At 39.0% G+C, this 18,670-nt stretch overlaps 1 protein-coding gene across 1 annotated transcript; it reads left to right on the top strand.

Moving 5' to 3' along the window:
* The first annotated feature begins 808 nt into the window (after nt 1–808).
* Nucleotides 809–16,409, top strand: TNFRSF11B (TNF receptor superfamily member 11b). The gene is made up of 5 exons (XM_026055696.1): nt 809–869; nt 10,117–10,486; nt 14,120–14,314; nt 14,639–14,863; nt 16,020–16,409. The coding sequence occupies exons 1-5, from the start codon at nt 840–842 to the stop codon at nt 16,406–16,408; spliced, it is 1,209 nt and encodes a 402-aa protein (XP_025911481.1). The 5' UTR covers nt 809–839; the 3' UTR covers nt 16,409.
* The last annotated feature ends 2,261 nt before the right edge of the window (nt 16,410–18,670 follow it).

Below are 18,670 nucleotides of genomic sequence, written 5' to 3'. Positions count from 1 at the left end.
TTTTTTTTTGTTTTTAGACCCTGATGTCACACGAAAATCACAGTCTCCCTGCAAGTGCGAAAGCCCTGTATCACCCCTCCGGCCTTGCAGAGCCCCTCGGGGCCAGGGCCGGCGGGCGGCGTGGGCAGCCGGGAACCCAGCGCGGCCTCGGCGGGCGGCGAGATGACGCGTTGCTTCTCGCGCTCCTGCAGCAGCAGGGCAGGGAAATCGGCAGGGTTTCTCCTTCCCCGCGGCCCCCGCCTTCCCGACCTCGGTTTCCTGGCCAGCCCCGCTCCTGGGAACCCCTGGGGAGCCAAACGGGGAGCAGCCCCCTTCCTCGCGGGAAACGGCAGCCCGGGGCGCGTGAGGGCTCACGGTCTCGGCGCAGCGAGCACAGCCTCCAGGAGCTATTTTTAAACGTGTCTCCTGCGCGCCCGGGGTGCTGAATGAGTCGCTGTTGTCCTGGAGGCGAGTGTCCCCCCTCCGAGCCAGCTGSTCGGGGAAGGGGGGCCGGCAGACAGACAGACAGACAGAGCCCAATTAAGCCCTCCCCTGGCCAGCCCCTGACACTCCCTCCTGCATTTTCCAGCCTGTGGTTACAGCGCTCAAAGGGTTCCATTAAGTCATCAAGTTTTACAGGTTCCTTAAAAAAAAAAGAAGAGGGAGAGAGAGAAAAGTTTGGTCATGGATAGGGAATGAGTGATCAAAGCTGAGCCAAAGCTTCCTGTTACACCAGGACTATATATATATCGTGTCTTTAATGTTGGGGGATGCAAGCAGGCTGCTAGGAGACTGGAGCACTAGCTGACTCCCTGCCTGATTTCCCAGCTCGCTCGCTGAGGTTTCTTCCACCGACCACAATGAACAAGTTCCTGTGCTGCATGCTTGTGGTAAGTCCCTTCAGAGAGGTAGATAGGCTTTAAGATGCATTACAGCTTCAGAGATGAGGCTGTAAAGACATAAAGGAGACTTCTGTTTGGAGGGTTTTTTGTTTTGTTTTTCTTTTTTTCTTTTTCTTTTTGTCTTCTCTCCGCTTTCCTGGTGAATCCTTTGTTTTCATCACACTGAGCTTTCGTGGTGAGGTTTGAAGTGAGATGGACACTTGCAGCTTCAGGAAGGAAGCAGAGATTTTGATCACATTCTCAAGGTAGTGGCATGGTTTGCTTTTCTTATGCCTTCTTTCTCAACTTCCACTCACTTTTGTAAGGCTTCATCGGGCTGGGCCAGCATAAAACATCATATCTAGGAATGAATTTTAGAAAATGTAGGCTGGGATGTTTGCTTTTGGTTTACAAAAAGCTCCATCCTTGCCTATATGTGTAATCTTTTTTACAGTGGCACTGGTCAGTATCTCAAATGCTGGGCTGGCTTTCTTACCCTGAAAAACCACTGTGGACTCCAGAAAGATCTGAAAAGCACAAGCATGTGGTGCTTATTTTGGCTTAGAAAATTCAGCTTCATGTGCAAGAAAATGATGAATTAGTAGCTATGTCAGTAACTATTACAGAAGAGGTTGTGTTATTAAATCCTAGATAAGCCCCTGCTTTAATAAGTTTTTGTTTACTTGCTGTTTTAGAGAGAAATTTCCAAGTGCAAATTTAGAGATGTCAGCAGTGAAATAAATCTTTCAAAATATCATTTAATCTGTTTAGCTGTATGGAATTTTATATGATGTCAGACTAATTTAAAACTGTGTACAGACAGATACTGCATAACATCTATTTGCAGAGTATTCATCTTTTGGATAAGAAAATATTTAAAGAAAAACAATAAAAATAATATTCAAAGTAGTCTGTTATGTATGCCTGCACAGTAACTTGTTTCTAGTTTGTTTTAATGAGTACAGTGACATTAATGTTGTGGTAGGACATTAGAACTGAGTTCCATTTATTCTGAAAGCTCTTCATAAATGTAGCAAGATTTCCAGGATCCAATGAGTAATGCATGTTTATTGCTTTCTGCATAACTTTCTGAAAGAGCTGTTTGAGAAACAAGCCCAAGTAACTAATGGTGCAAGGGAAGCAAAAATTGTTTGACTCATGGTCGGCAAATTGAAATGCAGGACTGTAACTTTTTCATCTAATGTGTGATGTTGTGCCTTCTTTGTCTATACAAAAGCACAGGAAGTTAATTTGGGAATTTCAGCAATAGCTTGTTATCAGTGTGCCTTCTTATCTTTGCTTGTCATAAAATAATAACACATCAGCATTTTGGTCTTAAATAAATGTTATGTGCCCATTCCTGTTCTTTCATAAAGTAACAGTGTTTGGTGAAGTTCAGTGTAATCCCTATTTAGAGCTGTTTCTGTCAGGGAGGGTGATTTTTGATTTATTTCATGAGCTGAGTTGAAACATGTCAGAATGACAGGAGTATATATCAAAGAGCTTCAGGATTCAACTACAGTTTTAATTAAAAGTAATTTATTTAATGTTATCGTGAAGTTTAAGCACTGCCAGCTGCAGCAGAGCTCAGAAGAGTAGTTGTAGTACCTGTTTCATAAGAAGGTGTGTAGGCACAAGAGTGGTTCAAGGTTGCGTGCATTTGGCTCACACATCTTAAGCTTGGGTTGGAGGCACCAGAGGTAAAAAAGACAGTTTGGACTTGATGTACTTTCAGCCTTGGTCTCTTTACTAACATTTCAAAAAAAGGGGACCTGCTGTGGTAGAGCGTGCATGTATGTGCTATTTGCTGGAACACTAAAACTGCTTACAAACAGAGGAGCATTATGAAACAGGGCTGAATTGAAAGAATTTCCCCAGAGTTGGATCTCGTTACTTGTCACGTAACTATCTTGACCCTTAAACATGACCTTTCTCTATTTTGGATCTCTGGATGCATGTGACATGCTTTTTCTGGCCTGCCTGTTGGGTTTGTTGTGTGTAGGCAGTAATGGCTTTGCAGCCCTCTAGGGTAGGAGTTTCCTTTCTGTCTGTCTGTCTTTCTTTCCTTCCTTCTTTCTTTCTGTACGTCTGTCTGTGTGTTTGTTGGTTAAAAATAAAACACTGAAGTTACCAGAAGAATTTTTAAAAGATATTGTCATGATTTGAATTACACCCATTATTCTGATCTCGTGCAAACTTTAGTTTTGCTCCTTTTGTGCTTAACTTTTATATTAGTGGAATTGCTACTCTCACGGTCTTCCTGGAGAAAAACACCTGTTTCCAAATAATACTGGACATATTGTTTCTCTAGGTAGATGGTCAGTTGTTAGTGATCCTTTTCAATGCAGAGGCAGACTGTAGTCATGGCAGTAACATCCCAGGTTTGGGTTAGCTCTAAATCTTGCTCTCACTGATGAATAATGTTCCAAAATATGATTTATGGATAAGATACATCTTTGGGTGCGTAGCTGGTTAGTGTTTTTTACTTTCTTCTTCCACAAGCCTCAAGGAAAATGTAATTCACATAAATGAAGACTTTCAGTTTAGCATTTCTTTGGTAAGACACAAAACTGCTTTTCAGCTGAATGTCATTTTCCTACCACCAAAAATGAAACAGTAGTTTAGACCTCTCAATTGCTTTCTAAATGACAGCTAACTGTGCCTCACAAAATCTCTGCTAGATTTGAATTGCTACTGTATTGCTTTACTTATGGAGATGTGAAGACAGAGGTTGACACCCATGTTTTTGAACACAGGTGGCTCAGAAGAGTTACTAGTTATATCCCTCATATAAAAGAGAGGCCTCATCTTTACAAAACATCGTCCATTCAAAAGTAGCCCTGTTATGTCCAAAGTGAGTGGATGGGTTCTTTTGTACTGAAACAGCTGACAGAGTGGTGAAACAGCTTTATAAGTGAATCTCAGACCGGTGAAAATGACTTGGTTTTATCTTTCATTTGTGTGCTGCACGCTCAGTTGTGGCCTGCCAAAAGGTGCGTTTAGTTTGGGCTGCAATCTGAGTGAGCCCACAGTGAATTATGGTGTACATAGTTCTCCATAGCTGTCATCCCAGAGAAGTCAGACTTGGTGATTGCATGGAGTCCCCAAAACAGCCAGGCGAGGAAGAAGAGGTCTGAGCGTCTCCCAGCTGACCAGACAAATGAGAGTCATTTCGCTTTAGATCAGTCATTTGTAATAGATGGTCATGGATCTGATCCAGCATGACAGTGTCTTGTATGGAACACTGTAGGTACTGTTTGGATTTGCCAAGCTACTGATTATGGGGACCTATCTAATATCTTTCAGTACTACATTTTGCTGCTCAGGTTTCACTGGGACCTTTGCATCATTTCAGTGTGGCATTCTACCTACGACCTGAGGGGAGGTCAGGGCCTCTTGCCTTAGCTTTATCCAGATAGTTGATGTAGAAAGCAAAGTAGGAGAGTTGTGAGATTTTACTTTGAACCCAGTGCAAACACTAGCAGCAATCTGACAGATGCCTTCAACGATTATTTATCAAGCAGGAAAATATTCTTCAGAATGACTGTGGAATGCAAAGCAGAAACAGATTTATCTTTCTCAGCAAATTAAACATTCTCCTTTGGTCTACAACCCCAAACCACAAAGCCAAGCTATACAATAATATTTTCATATGCTGAAAAACCACTATCTTTTTTCTCACAAAGCACTGATTTAAGGGGATGATGCTTGAAGGACTTTTGCTTTATGTGCTTTGTCTTCCAGTTCATTTTAATTCAACAAGAAAAAGCAAGTAGCTCTTTGCCTTACATTTGAAGATAAAAGGAAGGGGCATGTACTTCTTTTAATGCCCAAGATCCAAAATGAAATTGCACAATCGCATTATTTTTCTTTCAAGAGTATCTTCTAAAGGCTTAAAGAAATGGACTGTAGAGGCCTTTTATGTCACGATTGATGGGTTTGTGTATGCTGACATAAAGAAGGTATGGAAAAATATTGCTTTAGGCCTAATGTGTTGAGGATCAACAATCAAAGGGTTGCTTTTTAACCTTGGGTAACTCATTTTGAGTAAAATGTCAAAATATATTAAATACAGTAAGTGACAATACAAACCCATGAAACTTCAAGAATATGTAATATATTAGCCAATCCAATTTGGACATCATTCTCTAAGCTAAAGGCTCCGATATGGTTATAAGCAAACCCTGCTTTAAAGTGTCTTGCAGTGCTTACAGTTATGACACTGACTTACATTGCAGTATTTAAAATTGATCCCAACTGTTTACACAGAGAAGTCCCTTCTGAGAGGTAGCCAGGATTTGGCCCTGAGAGATCGATGAGGACTGAGTTTTTCAGTCCTTTCAGAACTGGGCCCATGACGGTGGGGGGAAATTTCACCTGATAGTTTGATAGATGTAGCTGATGATATTAAATTTTTTTGTTTTAGAGATTATTTTGTTACTAATAACATTTCCTATTCATATAACAAAATAACCATTGGGATTGTTTTTAAAATTGAGCCTTGCTTTTCACTGGGAAAACCCTTTCCAAATGAGCGCACTCTGAATCAAACTAACAGTTAATTTGTTGAGATGAACAAGGTGCCAAGTATCATTGTCTTCCAAAATGGATTATAAAGGATACGCTTAGGATATAAAATTGAAGGAAACTGCATAGATCTTTTGAGTCCATTACCCTGCTCTTCCAGGAAATCAAACTTCATAATTTGTTTTCAGAAATGTATCAAGAACTATATTTTAACCAGTTGGGTTTTCATATGCTCTAATAGTGCTATTTCTTAAAGCGGAGACTGAGGTATTTAGTACTTATCCCACCCCTATGTACAGACATCCAGTTCAATCAGAGGTTTTAGCTAAGTGAGGATTTGCTACCAAGTTGGTCCTAGTACCGCTTAGGAGGAGAAATGTCAGGAATGACATAAAATGCATTTAATTAGCATTTAATATGGATCGGGAACATGCTTTTGAAGGGCTTCTCCAGATCATCTTCATTTACTGTGTTTTAGTTTGCACATCAGAGCAAACTTGGAGTGCACAACGTGGATTTACAAAAGTAAGCTGGATTGATGAAAGTAAATCCAAAGACAGACTCCAGAGACCCACCAGATGTGTTCCAACCACTAATGGCTGCTCAGTCTATGGGACCAGACCTGTGTTGGTCTAAATCCCCCACACACACATGCGCCCCAAAACATGCAAAATAGGGATGTCAGCTTCTTTGCACCATCCATTTTTGCTCTACAAATCTGCTCTTACAGGCGACACAACTTGCTAATGTAAGCATAGCTGAGGGTATTCTTGACTGTGTGACAGGCCAGGGGAAGGGACAAGTTAGTGAAGTTCCCCACTAGTTTACTCTTTGAGCTGGGGGACACAAGTGGTCTTTCCATTCTGTTTGTGAAGTTCCCAGACCAGTTCTGGTCCAAGTTACTTCAGTAAAACTATTAGAAATCACACCTAATTGCCTTGAAACATCCTCACCTTTTTCTTCTGTAAAACTTCTGAAAAATTGATTGCTTTCACTTTGGCCCTTAATGTAGGTTTGAGGCTAACTTCTGGTTTTCAGGTTATATATTAAATACTCAGAATACTCAGAAGTGCTAGCTGCTTTCTGTTGCCATAGAAGGCAATCTTACAGATCTATTATCTACGTATTACTAGGGGACCTATGGTAGTTTTACAAAGAATTATGATATATACGATTAGAGTCTGGAAATGTACCTAACAATATACAAATGTCTCTACTGGGTCTAAGAAAAAAAACCATGAAAAAAAAACCCTAAAAATCTACATATCCTCTCTGTGACAGAAGTTGATAAATGACACATAGAGAAGAGTTTAAGAAAAAAATGAACGTACAGTGATATTTCTCCAAAGCACTCTTCTAGAATTAAGCAATTTTTGGTTTGGGATCTCCTGACCAAGAAGTGATGTTTGTGTTTAACAGTGCTTTATTAGAATTTTCCTCCCTTTCTTTGTCAAATTGCCTTTTGAAACCAGTTATTTGCAATGTTCTGTAGCAAGGAGTTCCACAGCTTACCTGTGATTATAAGATTGTAATAGTCATATTGTAGTAAGAAGAATGATCTAGCTCTGTGTTCAAAATTAAGTACAAAATGTTCTGGTAAAATACTGAAATATTAATTGCATTTCTAGCTTTAGTTGGACTGAAGGGTCTTTGGTAATAAATATTTACAAAATAGAATAGTTTTATATGACATACCTATGGCTCAGCCGATGATTGATCGATTATTGCAGCTACATAATGTTTGTTTCTGGGAATGAAGAGAAGAGAGCTGGAATGTGATTTTCTTTTAAAAACACTAAGAAACAAATCAAATGCCAAGACCAACAGTCCTTTTTGTGATGCTGATTTATTAATCCTATGTTTATGTTTATTGGTTATGCTCATTTGGATTACTAGTATTCTGCAGCAGAAATAATACACAGGAATTTGTGCTTCCAAAGGGAAAACTTAGCATAGTCTCACACATGTATTTTTCACATATTTTTTGATCCTCTCAGTCTGGACCTTTGCGGTGTGGTTTTTTTTTTTTTTTCCTAAGTGATATAATTAAAATTCGGATCAATTTCTTTCTGGACCTGAGTCAAATTGTTTTCAATTCTTATTGAATTGCTTCATATAGTGGTTGGTTCTTCAGGAAGCAAGTGCCTCTGTTTTTCCCCACAAAACCCCATGCTCTCATATCCTCATTGTTGAAGTTGAACTCTTTCAAATCCGGACTCACCCCCTGCAGCAAAATCTCTTACTTGGCTCTCATATATGATTTCCAAAGGAAATTGTCAAGTAAGGAAAACAGACAAATCTTGTTGCTATTACTCCTCCTCATTACAAGGGGAGCTGGGCATTCATGATATGGGACCTAAACTGTTGAGCACCTGAAAACGTGACCGAGTGCAGAGGATGCAGGATCTCAAGGAGCAGGGTCTGTTGCTGCAGCAGTGACAGCTTGGGGTTTGTTGTGGACTCACGCATCACACAGTGGGAAAAGTAGCGTTTCTGCACAAGGACATGCTGAGGTATCTGGCTGCTCTCCTGAATCATTTTCACAGTGTCAGATTTTCATCTGCATTTAGTATTGTCTGAAGCTCTTGGATTTCCATAGACATCTGCATGACATGTTGGTTTATGCTTGTCTTTGCAGCATGTGTGCCTCGTGTTAGTCTGTGATATTCTGCAATACTGTATGAGAATGCATGTGCCCATGCAAGCCTTGGCATCTGTGGGATGGACGTTTAATTCTTGCTATATTATCTATTACTGAATAAAAATCCTAGAAGAAAACCTGACTGTTAACATCAACAACTGATGGGATTTTAAGGACTTCCTTGTTACTAGGTTAATAGCTGCAGATTTGCTAAGGGTGGGTGCATTTTTCATCAACAGAAAGACATTCACTTTTTAAAAATGCGCTGCACCCTCTAATTAAACAGATCTCGTGAAACAGATCCAGGCATTTAAGAAAAATTGAGCTGCACATCATCAACGACCTTCAATGAGAAATAAGGAGTTTCTCACAATGAAGGCATTGTGCATTGAGACCAAAAGAAAAAGTGAATTCTCCACCTATGGAAATCTCAGATAAAAATTGGACAAGTTACAGGGCTTAGTCAAGGGTAACTAGAAGAGACTGAGGGGGATATCCATACTATCTGCCTTTCATTCTGAAGTGAGTCTAGGTATAGCCAAATAAAAAGTGGATTCATAGACAGACAACAGGAGACTGCAATTAAGAACTCTCTGTTAGTCGGTAAGAGTTCTTATTTAAGGTACCTAATATTAGTTGGTGCAAATGCTGAGACTTGTGTTGGTGCAGATTAGTGATTTAATTGTCCTTTCCAGTCTTAATAAAAATTTCACATAAGAAGTGCAGCTCTGTGGCAGAAATGAGGCCCTTAAGTGAAGCTTCTTTAGGAAAGTTAGAGTCTGAATGAATATAAAGAGTTAATTCCCCTTACTCTTTGGGGACATCTACATTGGAAAAAAAGGAAAATGTGCTCTTGAAACGGAATTGGCAACTCTGTATTAGCTAACTGGGATTAAAATAGCAATGAAGACAAGTCAGCCAGATCTTTAATTTGAATGGACATATACATAGAAAAATTTCATCGTTATAGCCAATTTACTTCATCTTTATAGGATGAACAAGTTCTAAAGAGAAGCAGCACGTTGATTGTGCAGCGTTCGGGCAGAGCTGAGGTCTCAGCCTGAAGTCCCAGCTCAGGGCTGACCCTGTGGGGCTCGGGGCTATTCTTAGGGAAGTAAACAAGAGAGTTCTGTTTTTGAAGGGCTGTGAGAATCACATAACCAAATTTTGAGTTAGAGTAGACCAAAATGACGTGATCTCTAAGCTGTCTCTACGGAAGGGCAGGGTCATCTCAGACCGCTAGTTCCTAAATCGCACCAACAATGTAGATTATTGCGGGAAGCTGAAGGGATTGTGGCTGTCATGATTTCTGTAAGGGCTGAACCAATTTCTCCAGACAGAGTTAAGCATTCCCTGAGTGTACTTTTGGATAGGAAGTGAAAGCATTGGCCTGACCTGTTCCGGCTTGTGTGACTAAGTCTTTAATGCAGCTTCCATCAGTTGTAGCATTCTTTACCTCTSTCTGAAGCTACATCTTTATACTTGAAGCAGTTGCAACGTTTTATCCCAAGATTAAATGAAAGGCATTGAAAAGTAACTCATATTGTTCTATCCATTCATTTCCAGCAAAAATAAATATTGTAAGGAATTATCCTTTAAAGATACCTCCAGTAAATAGGGCAGTACACTTGTTAGATTTGTATACTCAGATATTTGCCATTTCTTTTGCATCTGAAGTGTTTGATGTTTAAGAGTGCAAAATTCCCATCTTGCTGTGCACCGAGCATGATGCTAAGGAAATTAATAGACCAGGTTCTCTGCTGCCAGTAGGTTAAAAAAGATCATTGCCCGGTGATTTTAAAAAGGTGTAAGTGGGAGAATAATTGAATCTATAGCCATAGATGAACTAAGAACAAGGAAGTACTTATGTCGGTAAGATGTTCTGGATAAGATCCAAAAGGTTTCCCATACAGAGATAGACATGGGAGAGTCCGGAAGCTGGCTAATATTTTCTAAATTTCTAACATAAACATTTGATTGAAGATAGCGACAGGATTAAACTCATAAACTCATTAAAATCTAGGTTTCTTTGTGACTGTGTTGCCACCTAGGATTAAAGTGAACGATGTTTTATTTTCCTGTCACTAGCTCTTGGATATTTCTGTTAAGTGGAGCGTCCAGGATCTCTCTCCTCCAAAGTATTTCCATTACGACCCAGGAACTTCTCGTGAACTGATGTGTGACCAGTGCCCTCCTGGATCCTACGTAAAGAGGCACTGTACAGCTACCAGCAAGACGCAGTGCGCCCCATGTCCGGACCAGTACTATGCCGAAGACTGGAACAGCAACGATGAATGCCAATACTGCAACGCTGTTTGCAAAGAGTTGCAGTATGTTAAGCAAGAATGCACGAGCACACAGAACCGTGTCTGCGAGTGCATCGAAGGGAGATACCTCGAGCTAGAGTTTTGCTTAAAGCACACGGAGTGTTCTCCYGGGTTTGGTGTTGCACAGCCAGGTACGTATCTGTTCTTAATAAGCACTGAATTAATGAGAGTTCTACGATGCATTGAAGAGTTGTGGCACTTACAAGATTAGGAAGCAGGCTTGTCCAGATGAAATTACAGGATGGTAAATTGTAAAGCCAATTGAACCTGTTACTGGTCTGCATTGTTTGGACTGTAGCCAAAGGAACATTTCTCAGTGGAATACCCCTGCTCCTACTGTAATATATTACTTAATGGCAGAAGCAAATGTAGCAAATTGCACTCTAATGAGAAACATGATGGATTATCCCTTTTAAAGGAACATTATCTGGAATGTAGTATTTGTGTGTGTGATAAATAATAATGTTTTCATTTTGAAATCTGCTGTTTCAAGCAACAGTATATCTTGACAAACACCAGGAGTAGTAAGTGCTTTGACACCAAGTGTATAATTATAACAATATTAATATAACTCTGGCATCAGAGCAATATGTGGTAGTAATTAATTATCAATGTCTTAAGTGGAACTCTTAGGGAAATTGTTACTATTATCAAAAAACCAACCATTTCTTTGTTAAACAAACTGGTACTAGTATGTCTGGCAGGGATAGAATGAAGTGGTGCTTTTCAGTGGAGTGTATTCTTCATTGTAGACAACRTAAATTGTTAAACCAATAATAAGTTCTTCTCTCAAAGCAAAATACATTATTTATCATTTGGCAAATGTCATGGCCCAGTTTAGTTTCAGTATTTAATACAGCCTAAAAGAACTGTAAACTGTCATTGTGCCAGAGACTGATCACTGCCCAGAGAAGAACACCAAGGAAGGGAATACAGAAAATCAAGAAGCGTCTCAGACATGAAGCTGTAGGAAGCCAATCTCCAAAGCTGCAGAATTACTTCCCTAGTAATTGTGTATATGCAGTAAGAAACATTAGGGCTAACCAGAACATTGTAGAGCTATACTGAATAGTAGTAGGTCAAGAGTGTTTTCTCCAGTTATATCTCACTGGAGAACAACTGATATAATGAGTAATGTAGCTGCTGTAGAGCGTCACTATTCCCTGAGTAATTGATTAATTAAAAGCTAACCTGGTGCCACATCTGCTCATGACACTTTTAAGCATTTCCATGCAGTTCCTCCAGCAGCTACCACATTCCAGTATTAGAAACCTTCACTCACCTAAATTGTTTTATCCAAGGGCGTGGGTCAATGAGGTTTCACTGCACCTTAGCAGCAAGTCAAAAGGGGACAGAAACAAAGTTCTCAGAAAGCCCACGTGAGAGGTGCACAAAATAAATCGAGCAAGCAGCCTGCTGTATCCCTGAAAGAATATTGAAATCATGACTACAAATTTGGATCCCTGAGTTCAAAATGAAGCAAACTTTGGAAGAAGATAAGTTGTTGAATCATGTAATTTATTGGAAAGTTGGCTTCCAAAAGCCCATCAGAATGAACAGACTAAACCCAAGCAGACGTCAAACAAGGAATAAAAACATTGTAATAATAATTGTGTCCCCCTGTGTCAATATTCAGTTTTTGAGATGAGGCATTGAATAAGAATTTAATAAGCATGAACCACATTGTGTTCTCACTTTCTGCCATGTGGCACCATGAAACAATGCCTTTGTAAACTCGGGTAAAATAAAGCCTAAGTGTATAAAAATAAGCTTGCACTGCAACATAGCAAGATAGTGTGGTCCAGTGCCTCTTTCAGGACTTAGAGAACTGGAAATCTGACTGTGGTTCCCCATTGCCAGTTGCTCATGATCATGCTGGGCAGATCACTTTACTGCGGTAGTCCCCATTTGTGAGTGCAAATTAAGGTTTGTTCCTTTCTGCAGTGGCCAACCCTATGCCTGGCAGAGCTTTTGGTAGCAATTTGCTTGGGAATTAGCACTGCTACAAGGCAGCATTATCTCCCCTGCAGCATCTGCTGTTCCCCTTGAGAGAACAGGGGATTCCAGGCAAATTGAAAGGAGCGGCAGAAGGGCGGCCAGGCCGGGCCATGACAGTCTGTGCCCTGAACACAAGACACCAGATAAGCAGTGAAGAAGAAGCTGGCAAATGCTGCAGATTACTTTATATTCAACCCTGAGAATGCTGACGATTACCCGTTTTATTTCCCTCTTGTATGGAGAAGGTTACACGGGAAACTCTAAAAAGGGAGATCAACCATTTGCAAGAACTTTCTCCTTTCTTCCCCTTCCTAGCTGCTGAAACACAAGAATAACATGTCTGTAGTAGGGAGAGTTACTAAAAATTCAGACTTCCCCAAAATGCTAATTGCTCCCTGTGCAGGTGCAATAGACAGCCGTATGTTGGTTGGACTTTTGTATAATCTAGATCCAAAAGCAGCGTATGTTGTACAGGAAAATGTAAGGGCGGACCTGCATGCAGCCTTCCACCGTTTGCTGCTGCTGCTTGTTGGGGGCTGGAAGCAGAGCTTGTTTGTTTTCTAAGCAATATATAGGCTCTCTGATTTTTGATGCACAAAAACTAAAAATTCCTGCTTTGTTTTCACTTATCTATTGAATGAAGTGCTAGATCATGTATATGCAAATATTATTATTTATTTCTTGGCTATCAGAAATCTTGAGATTCATAGTCTTTTTTTTTTTCTAAAGAAATGCCCAAAATATAAAATTTACTTAAAAGCTAACATTAAAATAAGCATCCACATGTAAATACTCCCAAAATACACTAGATGGAGGCATTTTCATATTCAAATGTAGTTTCCAATTATAAAAAAGAATTTTAAGCGCTTAAGTCCATATTCAATAATGCAATATTAGATATTAGATTTTAGACACTTGCATAAGTGTTCAATGAATAAAGATGACTTGGGGTGAATATAAAGCATTTACTGGTGCTGTAATTTTCTTGTCGCTGGTGGTTAGAGTGCATTATTTCAGATCTCATGCTTTCATTTTCTTCCTCTAAGTCAATTCAATAGAACCATAAAATATTGTTCGGTTGTTGTATCATATGTTTAATTCTGGAGTAATAACCATGTGATTATGGTAGCCAAACACCAAGTAAAAATATCTATGTATATTAAAAATTTTTGCTGTATTGGATATCTTTTATTTGCTTTTAATAGTTATTTTTCAATCCAAGAAAAAGTTCAAAAATATTGCTTGAATTATATTTTTCAGTATAATTTCATACTTGAAAGGTGAAAGTACAGTTCAGAGGGTCTTAGTTGATCTTTAGCTGAGTTATATTTTTGGCTAGAACTAAATAATCCACTCTAGTAATGCTCTGCACAAGTATTACTGAGTAGTATTTAGTGTCTTGTGCCAGTTCGTTGTTTTCTAGGATATTTGTATGGATGAAAGATGAAGGTCAGACATCATGTCTAAATAGACTCAAGTAATTACTGATTTACAAGAGCTTACAGATGCTGGTAACAGGGATATATGTAAGAGTATTATTTACTCTATTACTCCAGGAGGAACATCATTCTCTGAAAGTCTTTTTTGTTTTCAAAAATTAAAGCTTTTCTTTGTCTAAATGTGCTTCTTTCTTACATGAGGAACGTGAAAAGCAGAAGTTGTCACAATTTTGGGAGGGATATTTTCTGGCATTTTTGTAGTCCTGTATTTTTTTTTAACAATTCAGGTTATATGTAAATGGATGTGTTGTTTTCCTGTTTCCAAAGGTACCCCTGAGAGTGACACCATATGTAAGAGATGTCCAGAAGGATTTTTCTCGAATGTAACATCATCCAAAGCAGCTTGTCAAAAACACACAAACTGTAGTGCACTGGGTTTGAAAACAGCGTTGAAGGGAAATGCAGTTCGTGACAACGTGTGCCAGGAAAATACAGATACATCAGCTCAAAAATGTGGCATAGGTGTGTATCATATTACAGAAGAGTGCCCTGAAAACATACCTTTGATTATTGTTAAAATGAAAGTATCACCATTTATGATAAAAGCATCTAGGTGGTTAGTCATTTACCTGCTATAGTGATGGACATAGTAGAACTTTAATTACCGTAGGTCAGAGCGAATGGAACTCAAGCACAGAGGGCAACTGTGAAGACCACTCTTTAGTTTTTAATGGTTTTTTAAGCACTTTTCTTATCATCTTTGCTGCATACTATTCTTTTTCAGAGATAAGCAGTGTAACCAAGATCAAAACAATTGACGTATTCTTTTTCTCTTTTTTATTTTAGATGTAACCCTGTGCGAGGAGGCTTTGTTTAGGTTTGCTGTTCCTAATCAACTCACACCTAACTGGCTGAACATACTAGCAGACAGTTTGCCTGGGACAAAGGTTAACACAGAAAATATAGAAAGGATTAAACAAAGGCACAGTTCTCAAGAGCAGACCTTCCAACTCTTGAAATTGTGGAAGCAGCAAAACAAAGAACAAGATACGGTCAAGAAGATTATCCAAGGTGCCTTATATTGATAGCACATATGTTAGAAGCAACCTTCTAAATGGCATTTTACAAATTGTGGGGGGTCAGATTCCTCCTGGTGATGGGGTATGCCCTGACGGGGAGGTGCAGGGGTGGGTTTGGCTGAGGAGTGTTGGTGCAGGAGCACTGACGCTGAGGGCAGCTGTAGAGGTGTAACTAGGAGCAGGATTCAGCTTTTTACACTCAATTCTGCCCAGACTTGCCACACATGGCCCCTTTGGGAGCGCGCGTGGTGTTGGAGTCTAGATCCCCTTTGGGGACTGTACAGCCTACAAAAACGTTTCCTGCAGCTATATCTGAGCAGCAGCTTTTGAGGTTAGAGGGAGCTGGATATATACAACTGAGAGTCCAATTTGTTTTAAAATAAAGCACTACTAGTGCTGATTGACAGCTCAGACTGATACATGTATTTGCAGAATGGGGACAACATGGGAATAAGGAATACAACTGAAGTGCTTTCCCTTCTTTTTGCCTTCTGGTAGATATTTGTCATGCCAATTCACTGCTTTGTTTGTGCTGAATCTGCCAATACCTGGTGTCAAAGGTGAAACAGTGCTGCAGTGTTAGCACTGAGATTTTTATGAAAGCCAGGCTACCTCTTTTCATGTAAGCCACCATCAACAACCACCACATTTTAATGACCTTTTGTCTACAAGGAATAGACTAGAAAAATGCTGCTGTTTTTCCTCACCTTTTGAATATGTATGCTTATGTCAGATTGTGAAGTGTCTAAAATGCTTCAGAAACTGAAATGACAGTGTCCATTTTAGCAAAGCTTGCCTAGACATTTCCAAAGTAAGAAGAGCAAGTTATTCATTCTGGAACCAAACATTAGGAGTCCTACCGTGTCTAGAGAACATTTTACAAGATGCAGGAAAAAAAGCTTATAGAAATAAATACTCGCTAGTAATTTTGTGTAGTTTGGGGCTGTTTGTATCTGCAAAGTTAATTACAATCTTCAGTGCTATTCAAGACTGGAACCTAAAATAGCATTGTTAATAGAATTATTTGAAATAAAGTAAAAAAAAAAATTGAGAAGGAATATTCACCTTGATGCTTTGGAAGTTTTTTTGCAGACCACCATAAAGTTGTAATGCATTGTACTTATGGCTCTTCTTTTTGCTTTATATAGATATCGATCTTTGYGAAAATAGTGTCTTAAAACATATTGGCCACCCTAATCTCACCTTTGAACATCTCAACACACTGATGGCAAGCTTACCAGGCAAGAAAGTGGGAAAAGAAGATATCGAGCGCACAATGAAACTGTGCCAACCTACAGAACAAATTCTGAAGTTGCTCAATCTGTGGAGAATAAAGAATGGAGACCAAGACACCATTAAAGGTTTAATGTATGGACTGAAGCACTTGAAAACGTACCACTTTCCAAAAACAACCATCCAGAGTCTGAAGAAGGTGATAAAGTTTCTTCACAGATTTACAATGTATAGGTTATACCAAAAACTGTTTTTAGAAATGATAGGGAACCAAGTTAAATCAGTGAAAGTAAGATGTGTCTAATTCAAGATACTTTTCATTCTCCACTGACTATTTTTCCCTAATTACTGCCAGCAGTAATTAAACTGGAACATTGTTTCCCTACATTATGTCTTACTATTTATAGAAATGCCTGACTGGAATAGCTCTAAGTCTTTTGCAGTGTTCTTGGAGTTTTTTTTATAAAATCACTTTTGTAAAAGCTATTAACCTGTTGGTAACACTAAGAGCCTGATTCTGCATTTTGCACATTCAGAATTGAAAAGCCCCACTATAGTCACTAGATGAGAAAAGAATGCTGGACCAGGCTCTAATACAGTATTTGCTATTTATATTCTTTAAGGTATAAACATTTTTGTTGTACATATTTATTAAGTTAAATGGAAATTGTATGAGACTGAATTTCAGGAAGAGAAATGAAAAGCACACTGTATATAGTCTAGTTAAACAAAAATGATCTCCTATATTTTTCTGGCAAAATTTTGTAGCATGCTCTAAAAGTTCTTAATTTCTTTACATTGTATATTTGAAAAGTATAATTGCTTAGTTTTATCTGTATAAGTTGTGGTATCTTTTGGTAGGGATGTTTTAATTTATCCAATGATTTTAACTCAAATACGGTGAAAATATAGCATAAGTGACCTGAATATTTAAATATTCTGTGAGAAAGTGAATGTACCATATTTAAGAAGCTGGATTTTTACACAGAATTTCATAATCTTATTTTATAAAACCATTAAATTTTTCAGTTTACTTTTTGACTGACATTTTACTCTTGACTCTGAAGCGGGCAGGAACAACAAAGACAAGCTGCATGAATTTTGCTGCTTATCTTGGGCTTGGCTGCCTACTACCCCCTGCCTGGTCTAGTAGTTAATACGTGAGCCAAGTAAATATTGACCAACACTGGATTGTCACGGTCACTGTGCAGGTGTCAAAGAACGTAAAAAGYGTGAAAGATTCTAGCTGATGGGGCACAGCCAGATGCGCTGCAACCAGCTACAACTCCATAGATATATCTGGCCCAGTGTCATTCCTGGCCCAGTGTCATTCTTGGAGAGCTCGCAACCTTTGCCCTAACCACAGCTTGTAATTTCATGGAGGAAAGATGATGCACTGGCCTCGCTGGGCTTGGAATGCCTCATATATTGCCACTGTGTTTAAAGGAAGGGAGCACAGAGAGGTCACACTGAAAAAAAAAAAAATCACTACCCATTGCCCTCAGCTGCAGAATGAGGCATCTATAGAGAGATGGGCCCAAAACAAGGGGAAAGAGAGCGTCACAAACATTGCGGCTGTTACTGAAAGGTCAAATAACGCTAAGGGTCACTGATCACTCACACCGCAAGCCAAGGCACTGGGCGGCCAGGGAGAGAGACTGCACTCTTGGGATTTTTTTTCTTTTTTCTTTAAACTACCCATACAGACCTGGGGTATTCAATATAGTTTTTCCCCTGGAGAAGGGGAAAAGAAAAGCTATCTGCATTTAGCTTTATATGTCAAAAATTCCTATATAACAGATGAGAGGATCTTAAGCAAAGAATGAGAAAGATTCCTGTTAGGTATGATAAGTTTGGAAATAAGCATCAAAAGCAGTGTCCTTGCAGAAAGTACAAACAGGACATATTGCTTTAAAAACTTGGTTTTAATTTTCCCTAGAATGTCTCATCACTTTTTGCATCAAAGTGCAAGTATGCAAGACAACGCTCCCTTTTATATATCACATGCTATAAATTAGAATCCCCTTTATCAGTGTAGCTCTAAAAAATGGTGCTGAACACATAAAAAAAATCTACTTTCATGTTGATTCATGTTAAATCATTTACATACTTTCACAGCAAAAACTGGTTTAAAGTATAGTTAAAGAGTTTAAAAGACGATCGCAACAGAGTCGCAAATTTGGAAAGCAGAACTCAGATCTTTCCATGATGCTGCTGGGTGTGGAAGTTTGGGATGTTATATAAAATTAGAATAATCATTTACTGGCAGCAGTATGAAGAGGAATCCCACAAATGTCTCATAAACATTTTCATTCTAATCCTTCCTAAATGAAGTCCTGTAAATACAACTCTTTAGCAATTGGTAGTGTAGTATCAAATAGCAATATGGTTAAAAAATATGCAAATGGAATCAGTTTAACAGAGTTAATTGGATAGCAGAAAGCACAGTTGCTTCTTGCTTATTACTCCATAGTGCTTTCACCTTTTTAACGGATATATTTTTACTTCCTATTGCAATTATATGCAACTCTCATTATAAATAACATTGTAAATGTTTGTGGTCCTT

The sequence above is a fragment of the Apteryx rowi genome, unplaced genomic scaffold (genome assembly GCF_003343035.1).
Source record: "Apteryx rowi isolate R43461 unplaced genomic scaffold, aptRow1 scaffold_125, whole genome shotgun sequence".
NCBI classification, from domain to species: domain Eukaryota; kingdom Metazoa; phylum Chordata; class Aves; order Apterygiformes; family Apterygidae; genus Apteryx; species Apteryx rowi.
The sequence above is the reverse complement of the archived record's forward strand: the minus strand, read 5'-3'. Positions and strand labels throughout refer to the sequence as shown.